The following is a 15580-nucleotide window of genomic DNA, read 5'->3' on the forward strand; positions in this document are numbered from 1 at the left end:
GAAGAGGAAAATGTTGTGTTAATTTCATCATTTACATGGGCAAGTGCTTATTGACCCCCCGTGATTAGAATATTAGGTTAGATGGACATTACGGCTAAACAGATTTTTGTCTTCAAAGAGTCTGCAATTTTAAAGCCCCACTTGGTCAAGGAAAATTGAAAGAGGCTGAAATTCTAGATAAAATTTCCTACTTCTTAGCATTATAAATATTTCCAGTTTCAACCATGCCCTTTGCTATAAATTTTAATACAATTGCAAAAAGGAATTCAACTCCTGGAAAATCAAAAAAAAAAATTTAACATGGAACGAATTCTCAGGATGATTCAGAAAACCTAGACTGTTTTGGAAAATTAAGGTTGTATATGAAGTATTAATTCACATATAATGGGGGAAGAGGGGCCTGAAGATAGCCCTGCAATCCCTTTGTGTACCCTATAATTCACACCACTTCTTTAAACTAACCCTGGCCTCTGCCCCAGGAAAGCTTAGACCATAGTCGAAATTCAAATAGGAACAGAAGAAGTTAATTTTTAGCTTTGACACTTACAGAGCTGAGGTCCTGCCGTCAGCAATAGATCTGGAAGACTACTTAACCATCCATCTCTTCCATTCCTCCCACATCCACCAATGGGAGAAGCAAATAAAACCTCTGTGGACTGGAGGTGGTAGAAGGAGTCTGGAGAAGAAAACAAAGAACTAGAAATGATATGGGGGTTATGCTCTTTGCTCTGCCCATCCAGGGACTGGTGGGATGAAAAGGAGATGGTTCTCCCTTTAAGCCTAAAGACAGGACACAGACCTCAGCCAGAAGCCCCAGGCCTGATGAAAAAGGTGGCCTGCCTGGCAGGCCTGGAAAGAGACCTGAGTGCTCTCAGTCCCAGAGTGACACAGCAAAGCATCTGTAATTCCTAAGCCCCAGACGCCAAGAGAGACACAAGAGTCAGCAGACAGAACTATAGCTTGAGGGTCCCACAGTTTAGTCGGCAGAGTTCAGAGATAGTCCCAACGATTCTCAACCCCCTTGCGTCTGCCCCTGTATGCTCCCTCCCCTTGAGTGTGGGTAGCATTTGTGAATATAATGAGGTTTGACAAGTGGGATTAGGTGATTCCATAACAAAAGTGAAGGTAATTTGAAGGTGTAGTTAAGGTGCCCAAATCTATCAACTTTAATCAAGAGGGAGATTATCCTGATTAGGTCAGCTCTTTAAATGGATAAGAAACGAGGTCCTTGGGTACAGCACACGGAACTATATCCAATCTCTTGAGATAAAACATGATGGAAGATAATATGAGGGGAAAATGTGTATATACATGACTAGGTCACTTTGCTGTACAGCAGAAATTGACACAAGATTGGAATCAACTATACTCTAATAAAATACTTTTCAGTAAGTTTTATTATATTTAGATTTGTACAACCATCATCAGAACCCAACTTTACAATATTTCCAAACAAAACCCCAAGCCCATTCCTCCCCCAACAACCTGTCTCCTTTGGTAAACCATAAGATTTTCAAAGTCTGTGAGTCAGGTTTTGTTCTGCAAAGAAGTTCACTGTATCCTTTTTTTAGATTCCACATATAAGCGATAGCATATGATGTCTGTGTCTCAATGTCTGACTAACTTCAACATAGCATGATAATTTCTAGCCCCATCCATGTTGCTGTAAATGCCATTGTTTCTTTCCTTTTAATGGCTGACCATTGTGTATATGTACCACATCTTCTTTATCCAATCCTCTCCTGATGGACATATAGGTTGCTTCCATGTCTTGGCTGTTGTGTATAGCACTGCAATGAACATTGGAGTACATGCATCTTTTCAAGTCATGGTTTTCTCTGGATAGATGTCCAGGAGTAGGATTGCTGGATCAAATGGTAATTCCATTTTTAGTTTTTTGAGGAATCTCCATACTGTTTTCCATAGTGGTTGCACCAATGTACATTCCCACCAACAGTGTAAGAGGGTTCCCTTTTCTCCACACCCTCTCCAGCATTTATTGTTTGTAGACTTTTTGGGGGGGATGCTTTTTAGGGCCTCACCTGTGGCATATGGAAGTTCCCAGGCTAGGGGTCAAATTGGAGCTACAGCTGCTGGCCTACACCACAGCCTCAGCAATGTAGGATCCAAGACTCATCTGTGACCTACCCTATGGCTCATGGCAACACCAGATCCTTAACGCACTAAGCGAGGCCAGGGACTGAACCTTCATCCTCATGGATACTAGTCAGATGTGTTTCCACTGCACCAACTCGGGAATTCCTATTTGTAGACTCTTTGATGATGGCCATTCTCGCTGGTATAAGGTGGTACCTCATAGTAGTTCTGATTTGTATTTCTTTAATAATTAGTGATGCTGAACATCTTTTCAAGTGTTTTTGGCCGTCTGTATGTCTTCTTTGGAGAATTATATGTTTAGATCTTCAGCCCATTTCCTGATGGGTTGTTTGTGGGTTTTTTGCAATTGAGCTTCAGGAAGTATTTATATATTTTGGAGAATAATCCCTTGTCAGTCACTTCATTTGCAAATATTTTCTCTCATTCTGTTGCTTGCTGTGTTTAAGATTTCCTTTCCTGTGCAAAAAAAAAAAAATTTTTTTTAATTAATTAATTAATTTATTTATTTATTTTGTCTTTTTGCTATTTCTCAAGCCGCTCCCGTGGCATATCGAGATTCCCAGGCTAGGGGTCCAATCGGAGCTGTAGCCACCGGCCTACACCAGAGCCACAGCAACGAGGGATCCGAGCCGCATCTGCAACCTACACCACAGCTCACGGCAATGCCGGATCGTTAACCCACTGAGCAAGGGCAGGGACCGAACCCACAACCTCATGGTTCCTAGTCGGATTCGTTAACCACTGCGCCACGACGGGAACTCCCCTGTGCAAAAATTTTTAAGTTTAATTAGGTGCCATTTTTTTATTTTTGTTTTTATGTCATTACTCTAGGAGCTGGATCTGAGAAAATACTGCTAGGATTTATGTCCGAGAGTGTTTTCCTCTAAGAGTTTTACAGTATCTGGTCTTATATTTAGGTCTTAATCCATTTTTAGTTTATTTTTGTGCATGGTGTTAGGAAGTATTCTAATTTCATTCTTTCACATGTAGCTGACCAGTTTTCCCACCACCATTTATTGAAGGGACTGTCTTTTCTTCATTGCATATTCTTGCCTCCTTTGTCACAGATTAGTTGACTGTAGTGTGTGGGTTTAATTCTGGGCTTTCTATCCTGTTCCAGTGATCTATATTTTTGTTTTTGTTCCAGTACCATATGATTTTGATAACTGTAGCTTTGTGGTATTGTCTGAAGTCAGGAAGCTTGAACAATAAATAAAAAAATAAAAGACCTTCCCTGTAGGGAGAGACTGGAAGTGAGAGATTCTTCTATTTACCCGGAAGAAGCAAACAGCCCTGAGGGAGGAGGGCCACATGGTGGCCACATGACAGCAGTGTTGCCGGGCAGCTAGCAAGAAAATGAGAACCTCAGCCATTAAGCCATAAGAAAATAAAATCTGCCAGCAGCCTAAATGAGCTTAGAAGCAGATGCTTCCCCAGAACATCCTGGTGAGAGTGTAGCCTGGCTGACCCCTTGACTTCAGCCTTATAAGACACAGGCAGTAGGCCCAGCTAAACTGAGCCTGGACTCCTGACTCATAGATATTGTTAGAATATATATGGGTCTTATGCAAAGAGGCCACTCAAGATGGCTGTTGTCTTGCTCTCTGTACATCCCCTGCTCAACCAGTTCCTATCTCACCTGCACCCTACTCACCTGGCTGACCTTCCCTCTTAATCATAGAGCTTAATCAGTAACTGCCTACGTGCTTGCCCCTCCACCCTGGCCCCAGCGAGTGATTGTTCTAATCTTGAGATCAGAACATCTCCACTATGATAGTTTCTCAAAGAGGAGGAGAAGGACGTGCCCCTTTGCTGGGTTCCCTGGTAACTGATGGGCCAACCTGATATCAATAACCTCTATAACTGGTAACCTCCCTCTCCCCACAGTAGCAAGGACCACTACCATGTCCTGCCTGCTGTCTGCTGTACATGGTGGGGTGTCGCCCCAGGACCTGGTTTTGTATGTGTAAGGTCCCCTAGCCAATAAATTGTTGATGTCTCTGTCACTGACCCCAGGCTCTTTCTTCAGTCTTGCAACTGGGCAGTTATAGGGTATAGCCCAGCAGGTGCTGTTTTCTGCCACTAGGTTTGTGGTCCTTTGTCATGCAGTAATAAAAAACTAATTCACACAGCCGGGAATGAGAGGATGCAGCATTGGACCACAAGGCCAAGGACTGGGGGGGAAATGGGTAACATCTCAGTTGGCATGGATGGGGACACCAAAGAGTTAACAAGACAACAACTTTCTCAGGGGGCCAGCAACTAAGACCTAGACATGTTTACCTGAGACACGGAACTTTCTCACCTAGCTGAGGTGGCATGTGCATCTCTCCCCAAGCCAAGCTTAGTGACAACTCTGGGCACAAGAAAGTTGTGGAAGGTGGTATTGAAAACCCTAAATTTGACTGAATTTAAACCTGAAATGTATGAGAAAAAAAATGTCAGGAGTTCCTGTCGTGGCTCAGTGGTTAACGAATCCAATTAGGAACCATGAGGTTGTGGGTTCGATCCATGGCCTTGCTCAGTGGGTTAAGGATTCGGCATTGCTGTGAGCTGTGGTGTAGGTCACAGACACAGCTCGGATCTGGCATTGCTGTGGCTCTGGCGTAGGCCGGCAGCTACAGCTCCAATTAGACCCCTAGCCTTGGAACCTCCATATGCCACAGGAGTGGCCCTTGAAATGGTAAAGACACACACACACACACACACACACACAAAGTCAGAAGTACCTGAGTTTATTTCTAAATGTTGGGGGTAAGATTTCTGTCAGACAAATAGGGGTTCAGGCTAGAATTTTTCAATTGTGGGGGTAGGGAGAGGTTTCATTATTATATAGTCCCGTTTGTGGCATGTGAAATCCATTTCCATCTTCCAGTGGAGTTTTGCATCAATGGGCAGGGCCCTCCTGGAAAAACACAGCGTCCAGGGTAAAAACAATCTCTTCTCGCCAACATCGTTACCCTGAGGCAATTGGTTTAAAATGAACATCAAGGGCAGCCTTTGAAAGTTGCCTTAGAGACTGCCAGGGTAAAATGGCAGAATGAAGCCAGAACACAGGCCCTTGCCCACTCCAAACCTAACAAAATGAACAGCAGATGAATATTAAGAACTAGCGAGATTCAAAGGAAGGAATTCAACCACAAGGCAACCTTTGAAATAGTGACTGGACACAAAGAAATAGAAGATTCCAGGCATTGAGGATTGCTCTCCACCCCCCCACACTCACCCTTACCCAATCCCCACCCCCACACCTCAAGTAACCCAAGGGACAAAAGGCGAGGTGACAGAGTCCTGAGGAAAGTTCACTCAAGTCTTCAACAAGGCAAAAGTAAATGGAGAGGGAAAACTAGCAGCCCAGGAAATATTTAGGGGACCCCTTGGCGAAAGAATCTTCTCCACTATGAGTCACCATTTTCTTCTTGCCAAAAGAAAGCAAGCAAATGAGGAGTCTACCCAAACTATAAAAATAACATCCAAAGAATCATAAGAAAGATAAATAATCCAACAAAAAGATGGGTAATAGTCACAAACAAATGTCTCAGAAGAGAAGTAACAAAAATTATAAATATATAAAAAGATGCTCGGGAGTTCCCGTCGTGGCACAGTGGTTAACGAATCCGACTAGGAACCATGAGGTTTTAGGTTCGATCCCTGGCCTTGCTCAGTGGGTTAAGGATCCAGTGTTGCTGTGAGCTGTGGTGTAGGTCGCAGATGCGGCTCCGATCCAGCGTTGCTGTGGCTGTGGTGTAGGCCGGCAGCTACAGCTTCGATTTGACCCCTAGCCTGGGAACCTCCATATGCCGCGGGAGTGGCCCAAGAAATAGCAAAAAAAGACCAAAAAAAAAAAAAAAAAGATGCTCAACCTCTTTAGCCATCAGTATAATGCATAACACACCACAGCAAGATTCTATTTTACACCCAACAGATTGGTAAACACTAAAACGCACAGCAATAACAAGCATGGGTAAAGGTGTGAAAAAATGGGGATTCTCATAAACCGCCAGTTGGGGGAGAAATTATAAACCCCAGAAAGCAAGTCAGCATTGTTTTGGATTAGAGGAACCATACTACAGTGGGTGTGCTGTTCTGCCCCTTGTACCAAATAACACTTAGGCTACTAGTTTTGAGGGGGGCCCAGAATTAAAGAAGTCTCTGCAGCAGCCACTATGGAAAATAGCATGGAGTTTCCTCAAAAAAAATTAAAAACAGAACTATCATATGATCCAGCAACTCCGCTTCTGGGTATTTATCCAAAGTAGTAACACTAATCAAACAGATTTATGCACCCCCATGTTCATTTTGGCTTTCTTCATGAAAGCCAGGATGTGGAAGCAACCCAAGTGCCTATGAGTGGGTAAAGAAGATAGGAGATATATACATATATATAGATATATGTATGTATATATATGGAAGAATTTAGCTGTTAAAAAGGAATGAAATCTTTTTTTACTCAATGAATTTTATTACATTTACAGTTTTACAGCCATCATCACAACCAAATTTGATAGCATTTCCATCCCAACCCCTCCCCCCAAAAAAGAATGAAATCTTGCCATTTGTGATAACATGAATTGACTTGGAGAGCATTAGGCTAAGTGAAATAAGTCAGAAAAAGACAAATACCACCTGATCTCACTTACATGCGGAAACTTTTACATTTTTTTTTTAAACCAATTCATAGAATAGGTAGTTGCTGGAGACAGGGAACATTGTGGTCAAAGGGTACAAACTTTCAGTTGTACGATAAATAAGTCTTGGGAATGTAGAGCATGATGAGTCCCATTAAATCAAAAAGGAAAATGTCTCTCTGTAGCAGGGCCAAGTTTGTACACACTATCACCTCCCACTCACTGCTCATCACCAGTAAATCCAGGGAACGCCAAGTGTCTGTGGTTAATAAAGACATGGTATGGAGGCTCTGCCAAGCCCTAAGAAAAGAATCACAGCAAAGAGCCCTCCGGTCCTCCTCTGCTACTAAGTACTCACCTTTTAAGAAAGAGCTCCTAGCTTACTATGGGGCCAGTTGAGACTCATGCTCAACAGAACACAACCACCCATCAGGAACTATTTGATCCACTGTCTCAGTTATCTATTGCTGTGTAACAAACCACCCTGAAGCAAACTGGCTTTAAACAACAATCCAGATAACAGTGACTATACAACAATAAAAGAGGAGAGATAGGAGTTCCCGCTGCAGTGCAAGGGGATCAGCAGCATCTTGGAAGCAGAGTGGGTTAAGGATCCTGCATTGTGGCAGCTGCAACATAGGTCGAAACTGCTGCTCAGATCTTATCCCTGGCCCGGGAATTCCACATGCCACAGGGTAGCATAAAATATAAAATAAAATAAAATAAAATAAAATAAAATAAAATAAAATGGAGAGTTAGGAGTTCTCTGTGGCCTAGCAGGTTAGGGGTCCAGCCTTGTCACTGCTGTGGAGTCAGTTTGATCCCTGGCCCAGGAGTTTCTGCATGCCCTGGAAATGGCCCAAAAAAAGGAGAGCTATACTCAAATGGTGATTTTTTTTTTAAAATCCCCTGATGATTTTTAAATTATATTCACAGATTTTAGTAACTCAACCAGTGAGTACCTTCTGCCTCAATCTGCAAATAATTTCCAGATCTTTATTGACTTAAATGGTTATGTCTATGAACTGTAGAAATGGGAAACTCTAGGAACTATAGGGATAAAGTGTAATAAGAAGTAGATAAAAGAGTTCCTTTATAAATCTTCACTTTCCCAGAATTATAATACTTGAGAACAATTTGCAACAGAGTTATTCTGAAATCATGTAAACACAAGTTAGTGTTGCTACTTATCCTCAAAGGAACCCTTACTAGGAAATCAACCTGACAAACTTTGGCTGCAGAGAAAAATGGTAACACCACTAGTCTCTCCAGCATAACTCTCTCAGCTGCATCTTCCCACAGTCACAGAAATGGGTCTTCTGAGGGTGCATTTTATTTTTTAATTTTAATGGAGTATAGTTGATTTACAATGGTGTATTCGTTTCAGGTGTACAGCCAAGTGAATCAGTTATATGCATAATTATATCCCAGTGAATCAGTTATATGTATAATTATATCCCATTCTGAGAGTCCATTTTAAAGAAAAGGAGATGAATTGAACACAAACAACCAGAACTGAATAAACGTTCAGTTCTCCTGGCTTCCACAGATGAGCTATATTCTCTCTGACAGATCAGCATCTGGAAGCATGTTCATGCTACATCTGTACAGCTAGACATTGCCAGACAAGGTGAACAGGATAAACCAACCGATACACACTGTGAGCCCCCATAACCACCAAAAACAAATCTTTGGTGAGATTTCCAGTTAAGATATAGAATACTGGTCACTTTGCTGTACAGCAAAAATTGGCACAGCATTATAAATCAACTATACTTTAATTTTTAAAAATGTGCAGCAAAACAAAAATGTTCCAAAATTTAAATAGAAAGATTTAGAATACTTAGCCAGGTTTCAAAAATGTTCCCAAGCACAGCAGCCCCTCAGAATTTCCAGGGTAAAAAAGTAGGTAGTTCACTGTCATTTCTCCCATCCCCTAAAACCAGCAGAAATGTTGACTGCTCTATAGGTAAATCTTATCGTGCTTGGAGCTAGGTCCAACAGAGATTACACATGAACTCTTTCAGGTTACAGTTCAGAGTCATAGAAATCATTTCTGCTTCAAGTTAATGAAAGCAGGTTCAAATTTTCATCCCACTGTTGGATCAGGCAGCATCTCTCTGTTCTTTGAGCCATTCAGCCCAGCAGAGATCATCCCACAGGTACTATCAGAACCAGTCTCATCTTGCTCCTCTAGCTTCTTGAGTGGTCCCTTTAAGGACCAGAAACATCAATTCAGAACCCATTCTTCACCATTTGGCCCACAACCTACCTCCGAATCCTTGTTATTATTAAACTACTGATTTCATTCTTGGCTCAGGTGTAGGTTTCTTAAACTCTGCCTCCCATCTACCCCTCTCCTGAAATATAAACCAGTCCTGCCTCCTTCAAACTCTCAGATCCCCGAACCCTTTTCCCTCCTTAGAACCAGTAGGATGATGCTTGCCTCACTACAGTATAACTTTGCGGACCCCCTTCTATATCAGAAGCCCCCCGGCACTGTGCTTTGGTCACTTTGGTGAACATAGGGCCAAGAATAGAGCCTTGACACATAGAAGTTTCTCAATCAATGCTTTTTGAATAAGTGGCCTGTCCTCTTGACCTAGCTCTGGATTGCACTTTGAGGTTTAGTTTCCACCACACTTTCTTCCCCAAGGTTGGGACCCTTTACTTAATCCCTAGCCTGACTTCCCTCAGCAAGTAGTATGATAATCTGGTGCTCCCTCCTGGCCACAGCCAGCCTTGGGCCACCCAGCAACTTTTTCTCTATCCCAAAGGAGATATAAATACATCCTTGGACATAAATGTAAAGAACCAATGCAAACCTACATCCTCTGCTTGAAATGCAATTCTAAGCAGTCTGTCTGACCTACCAAAGAACACATACACGGTTGCGTGCATAGCAAGTGATAGGCACAGGTTATACTTTATACACATCCTCTCATTTAATCCTATCAATGAATCCTGTGAGGAAGAAATCCTTATCTTCATTCTACATATGAAAAAAGGGAGTTCTCTGGTAGCTCAGCAGGTTAAGGATCTGGTGTTGTCACCACTGTGGTACGAGTTCGATCCCTGGCCCAGGAAATTCTGCATGCTGTGGGCATGGCCACCAATAAATCCATTGAGAAAGGTAAGATTCAAATGCTTATGTAACTGGGAGTTCCCATTGTGGCTCAGCAGTAATGAACCTGAGGATGTGGGTTCGATCCCCGGCCTCACTCAGTGGGTTAAGGGTCCAGCATTGCCATGAGCTGTGGTGTAGTTCACAGACGTGGGTCTGATCCAGCGTTGTGGTGGCTGTGGCATAGGTTGGAAGCTGCAGCTCCAATTCAACCCCTAGCCTGGGAAGTTCCATATGCCGCAAGTGCCATCCTAATAAGCAAAAAAAAAAGAAAAGTTTATGTAACTAACCAAAGATGACATAGCTAAGTAAATAATGGGCTGAGGTTCACACTCAAGTTTGTTTAGCTTCAACACCAACACTAATGCTATTTCCCCTATTCCACTAAGTCATACCACGGTGGTCTTCAAAATTGGGCTCTACCAGGTTTATCTAATACTCTTAAAACAATGGAAAACCTATCTTCAAATAGAAGACACCAAGACTAAGGAAAGGGTAAAGCTTGGCAAATAAAGAAAAACAAAATCCTTTGGTCAAAGGAATTTGATGACAGTTAAGATAGAGGCGGCAAGGCAAAATGTTGTTAACCACGGATGAATTGAATTAATGAATCATAGTAAGATTTAAAATAATTTGGAAAATCAGCCTGGACTTCATAAATAAGAATCTCTAATTTTTTTAAACAACTTTATTTGAACAAAGAGAACACTACCCAAGAACCAAGAGTTAATTATAAAATTGTCATAGATTTACCCACTCTGCTTTTTCAAGCACACAGTCTCATTAGCTATTGTGAATACTAAATAACCCAGGTCAGAAGTCTACTAGCATGCAAATAACTGTGCAACACAAAATGTTCTCCTGCAATCAGATGACTGAGCACGATTAATCAGAGAAAGCATTTTCACTTTCAGATAATCTTCAGATACTTACATAGAGTAAGTATTTAACTATTTCCTTGATCAAATGTACAGACAAAACTGACATGAGGGGGGAAAATGATGTTTTAGAAAAAGCCCAGGTTTTCATATATAAATCCTTAAACTAGCTCCAAGTCACCTCTTATTTGCTTCCTCTCACAACAGCCCTCCCCGACTGACTGCCTTGATTTATTGCTATCATTAAAAAAAAAATGAACCTATCTACAGAAAAGAAACAAACTCATGGAGAACAGACGTGCGGTTGCCAAGAGGGAGGGGGAAGGAGTGGAATGGACTGGGGCGTTGGGGTTAGTAGATGCAAACTATTGCATTTGGAGTGAATAAGCAATGAGATCCTGCTGTATAGCACAGGGAACCATATCTAGTGACTTGTGATGGAACATGATGGAGGAGAATGTGAAAAAAAGAATGTATATAAATGTATAACTGGATCACTTTGCTATACAGCAGAAATCAACCGAGCATTGCAAATCAGCAATAATAGAAAAAATAAACATCTTAAAAAATAAAAATAAATTTTAAAAATTAAAAAAAAAAATTCCACTGCCCTAAAATGAAACCCCACACTTGTTAAACAGTTATACCCCATTCTTCTCTTTCTTCTTCCCATACTCAGCAACTACTAACCTACTTCTGTAGATTTACCTATTCTGGAAATTTCATATAAATGGAATCATACACTTAAAAAAAAAGTCTACTTACTCAAATGTTTATTCCAGCTGCACTGACCTTCCTTCAGGCCCTCAAACCTGTCAGGTCTTTCCCAGGTCAAAGCCATCACCTCATCCCCTTCAGTCTCCCCAATACATCCCTGGTTCAGATGCCACCACATCCTTTGATCCCAGCCTTGGAGTGTGACTTCCTTGGAAAGGCCTTTCCTGACCACAGGATGTGACTCCATCTTCACTCTAGTCTCTCTTGCCACACCCATCTCTCCATCCAAGATACGGACCAATGTGAGTTTACTTGCTTAAAGGAGACCCTTCACTAACCCCATGAAGATATGAACCTGAGGATTTTGTTCCTCAATATTTATCCAAGACCTAACCTAATGTCCTGTTGGTAATGGGATCACAGAAATATTTGCCAAGTAGTGACAATACGAGCGTCAAATTCAGGGAGGCATTTGGGCTAGAGATTTGACTTTAGGAGTCATTATATTGATGGTATCTAAAATCACAAGATTTACATTACAGAAATGTCCCTGAAACGTGTGTAAAATATTTCCTTTGGTAAATTGTGCTCCACCCCCCCTGTTCTAAGCCCACTGGGGACCACCAGTGGATCACAGGCCCCCTAGATAGGAGGCTGATGCTGCCAATGGGTCTTAGAACAGAGATGACTGTGGGACAGGCCACACATCTTTTCACTTCCCCATCCTCTGATTCTCCACTGTACTGACAGCACAGATTAGGTATAGCCCAAGGAAATTATAACATGGAGGGTGAATGTTCTTAACTCTATGGTAAATAAGATTGCCATTAATAGCCAAGGGAAAAGCAGGAAAAAAGGTAAAACCCTCACGGTGCTGTCCTGTTGGTCACCTGCCAGTTTCTAATCTTGCACCCGTGTCTTCATTAAACCTCCAGAGCGGAACTCTCCAGCCTCCTTTAGGATAACCTCACTCTCTGCCCACTGGGAATTGGTTTTACCTTAGAGTTCCTCCTCTAACTCTCTGCCCACCGCAGCTCTGAGTAATCTGTAGGATACAGTAATTACTCAACAGAATATTTCCCTAAATCGGAGTTATTTGAATTAGAATATCTAGCGACACTAGATTTTTTTTTTTTTTTTTTGGTCTTTTCTAGGGCTGCACCCGTGGCATATGGAGGTTCCCAGGCTAGGGGTCTAATCGGAGCTACAGCTACTGGCCTATACCAGAGCCACAGTAATGCCAGATCCAAGCCACGTCTGCAAACTATACCACAGCTCGTAGCAACGCAGGAGCCTTAACCCACTGAGGAGGCCAGGAATAGAACCCGCAATATCACGGTTCCTAGTCAGATTTGTTTCTGCTGCACCACGACGGGAACTCCCACACTAGATTTTTGAGTAAGAAAAAGTTCGATATAAGGAAATAAAGATTTATACCACTGTTGGAAGATTGGGGGGGCCACGTCTAGGTATCTCCAAGAGCAAGGAGTCAAGGCACAGCTGCAGCAACAAAATAAGCAAAATTTAGAAAGTTTCTATTGCTTCTGGGAGACATCACTAATAATCCCAGAAGTATGTTCAACAGCCATGGGCAAAACTCACACCAGCCATCTGCTAATGACTGCAATGCCTGCAATAAAATAATGACCTCTCCTTCCTTTCCACCTGCCAAATCTCAAATTGAGTGCCTATCATTAGGAGACTCTAGCAAGAATCTTGCTCTTAAAGTAGCCTAGGAAATATAATTTCCAGAATTGAGTCCCGGTAGTTGAGGGGAGATATTAGAAGCATAGGCTAGCATTATTTACATATTTACATTATTTATAAAGAATACACACCTCTACCTTTTATCATACATATTGCATGTGTGTGTGCACATACATGTGCACATTTGCATCGTTCTTCTGCCCCTTCCCTCCACCTTCCCAACTATATAATAAACCCATAGGTAGAAAATACTCTTCCTATCCATTTGTTTAATACCTAGCACAGAGCCTATAACAGGCACTCACCAAATATATGATGAACAAATGAGTAGATGGATGGATAGATGAATGAATGAATGATAAGAATAATAGAATATGCAATCAGACCACTAAGTATAGATCATCACACCTGCCTAGAAGAAGTGGATATTATTTCTATTTCTAATTTTTTTAATCTCCTTAAAATAGTGCAGTTTCTATTATGGTAGGGATTTTTCTCTACATTATTAAGCTGTCTTTTAGTCTTACTCTCCATCCTTAAACAAAGATATCTAATTACATAGAGTTATTCAACTTTCTCAGAATCACTTTCAGAATCTCCACCAAAGTCTTTAGCTCCCTGGAATTAAGGGGACTCAGAGGGGCCTAAGAAGTGACAAAGGTCTAAATTATTTTATTTCTATAAAATAAAAATTATTTCATTTCTATAAAATAAAAATAGGCTTTGTTCTGGATAGGGGCTGTCTTGTCCAATAGCTCTTCTAAGAAAAATTATTTAAAATCTGGTTGCAGCTGAGGTGTTCCCATTGCAGCTCAGTGGTAATGCACTTGACTAGAATCCATGAGGATATGGGTTTGATCCCTGGCCATGCTCAGTGGGCTAAGGATCCAACATTTCTGTGAGCTGTTGGCGTAGGTCACAGATGTGGCTCGGATCCCATGTTGCTGTGGCTGTGGTATAGACAGGCAGCTGCAGCTCCAGTTGGACCCCTAGCCTGGGAAGCTGCATGTGCCACAGGTGCGGACCAAAAAAGCAACAAAATAAATACAAAATAAACAAAACCTGGTTGCAAATGAGGCAAGCACATTCGGTCCTGCTTTGTATCCACAATATCCAGGTAGCTCAGTAAGAGAAGAGCATTTAACACAAGGGCAGCCCATGTGTAGACTGTCTGCAAAAACTGAAGCTAAAAAGATACATTAAAAAGACAAAAGGAGAAATAAGGAAGTCACAGTTTCAAGGGAACAATGTGTTTACAAGAACACTGAATAAATCCAGGAGATTGATAAGAGAAGATACCGAAAATAGAACTGAATTTCTGGTCAATAGGGAGTAATAGGAACCCGATTTACCATCCTATCTGAAATAACAAAAAACCCAGGCAAATACATTAAACAATGATTTCCAAGATACCGGACATCAGGCAACAAGGAACATGGATCCCTGAACAATGGGAAACAGATAAAGATGAGCCCAACATTTGCTACAGCTTCCTGTCTCCAGAGAGTTTCCAGGCACTCAGGGAAGACTCCCTAGGTGATGAAACAGAGCTCAGACCATAGTAAGGCAAAGTCTGCAAGAGCTTACAAAAGATAATACCAGAGACATGAGAGCTGCAGAGACTGATAACTTTGGACATCTCAAGAAGGTTCTCCTCAAGTATTCAGCTGAGTACTTGTGTGAGAAACTACTGAAGCTGGGGAGGGAACTACTTGAAATTATAAGAAGTAGCTGTGTTAGGGTTCCCCAGAGAAAAGAACCAATAGCATATAAGTATACAGAGAACAGGGGCTTATAAGACATTGGCTCATGCAATTTTGGAAGCTTGGTAAATCCAAAAGCTGCAGGGTAGGCTGGCAGCCTGAAGACCCAGGGAAGAGTTGTACCTCGAGTTCCAAGGAAGTCTGATGGCAGAATCCCTTTTTGCTAAAGTCAGTCTGTTAGGTGAGGCCTGGCCACATTACAAAAGTAATATGCTTTACTCAAAGTCTACCAGTTTACATACTAATCGCATCCAAAAACAGAAACAAACAAACCAAAAAAAAAAAAATCTTAACAGAAACCTTAACAGAATAATCTTTGACCAAATATCTTGGCACCATGGCCCAGCCAAGTTGACACATAAAATTAAACATCACAGTAACAATACCTAAGGCTCCCATCTATCCAGGAACTGGGCCTGTTTCCACCATCCAGACTGGAAAAAAGAAACTCGCAAGTCATAAGGCATTAGGTATTCAGAAGGGTCTTGCCTCGAAAATGGGAAAAATTTAGCCCTAGAAAGAATTTTACTCTGGCCAAGTTAACAAAGATTAAAATCAAGATCCACAAGGTCCAAAGCATTTCCAAATAACTTGAATATCTCAGAACAAAACTCAAAAATATTTATAGGAATACAAAAATATCTA

General features: G+C 41.6%; 1 protein-coding gene across 2 annotated transcripts in view; it reads right to left on the reverse strand.

Moving 5' to 3' along the window:
- Positions 1 to 1379: 1379 nt before the first annotated feature.
- The window catches only part of GIPC2 (GIPC PDZ domain containing family member 2), a 140074-nt gene continuing 125873 nt past the window's right edge, over positions 1380 to 15580 (reverse strand). For both annotated transcript variants that reach the window (XR_014807953.1, XM_084964669.1), the window contains one exon: positions 1380 to 2574. Coding sequence is in view for 1 of the 2 variants with exons in the window: in XM_084964669.1 (XP_084820795.1) it covers positions 2519 to 2574 (56 nt within the window). In the remaining variant the exon portion in view is untranslated. The remainder of the gene's footprint in view (positions 2575 to 15580) is intronic.

Source organism: Sus scrofa, chromosome 6, assembly GCF_054392235.1.
Source record: "Sus scrofa isolate SSC_HxYL_T2T_F1_AM1 chromosome 6, Sscrofa_HxYL_maternal_Yorkshire_Landrace_v2.0, whole genome shotgun sequence".
Classification (NCBI taxonomy): Eukaryota; Metazoa; Chordata; class Mammalia; order Artiodactyla; family Suidae; genus Sus; species Sus scrofa.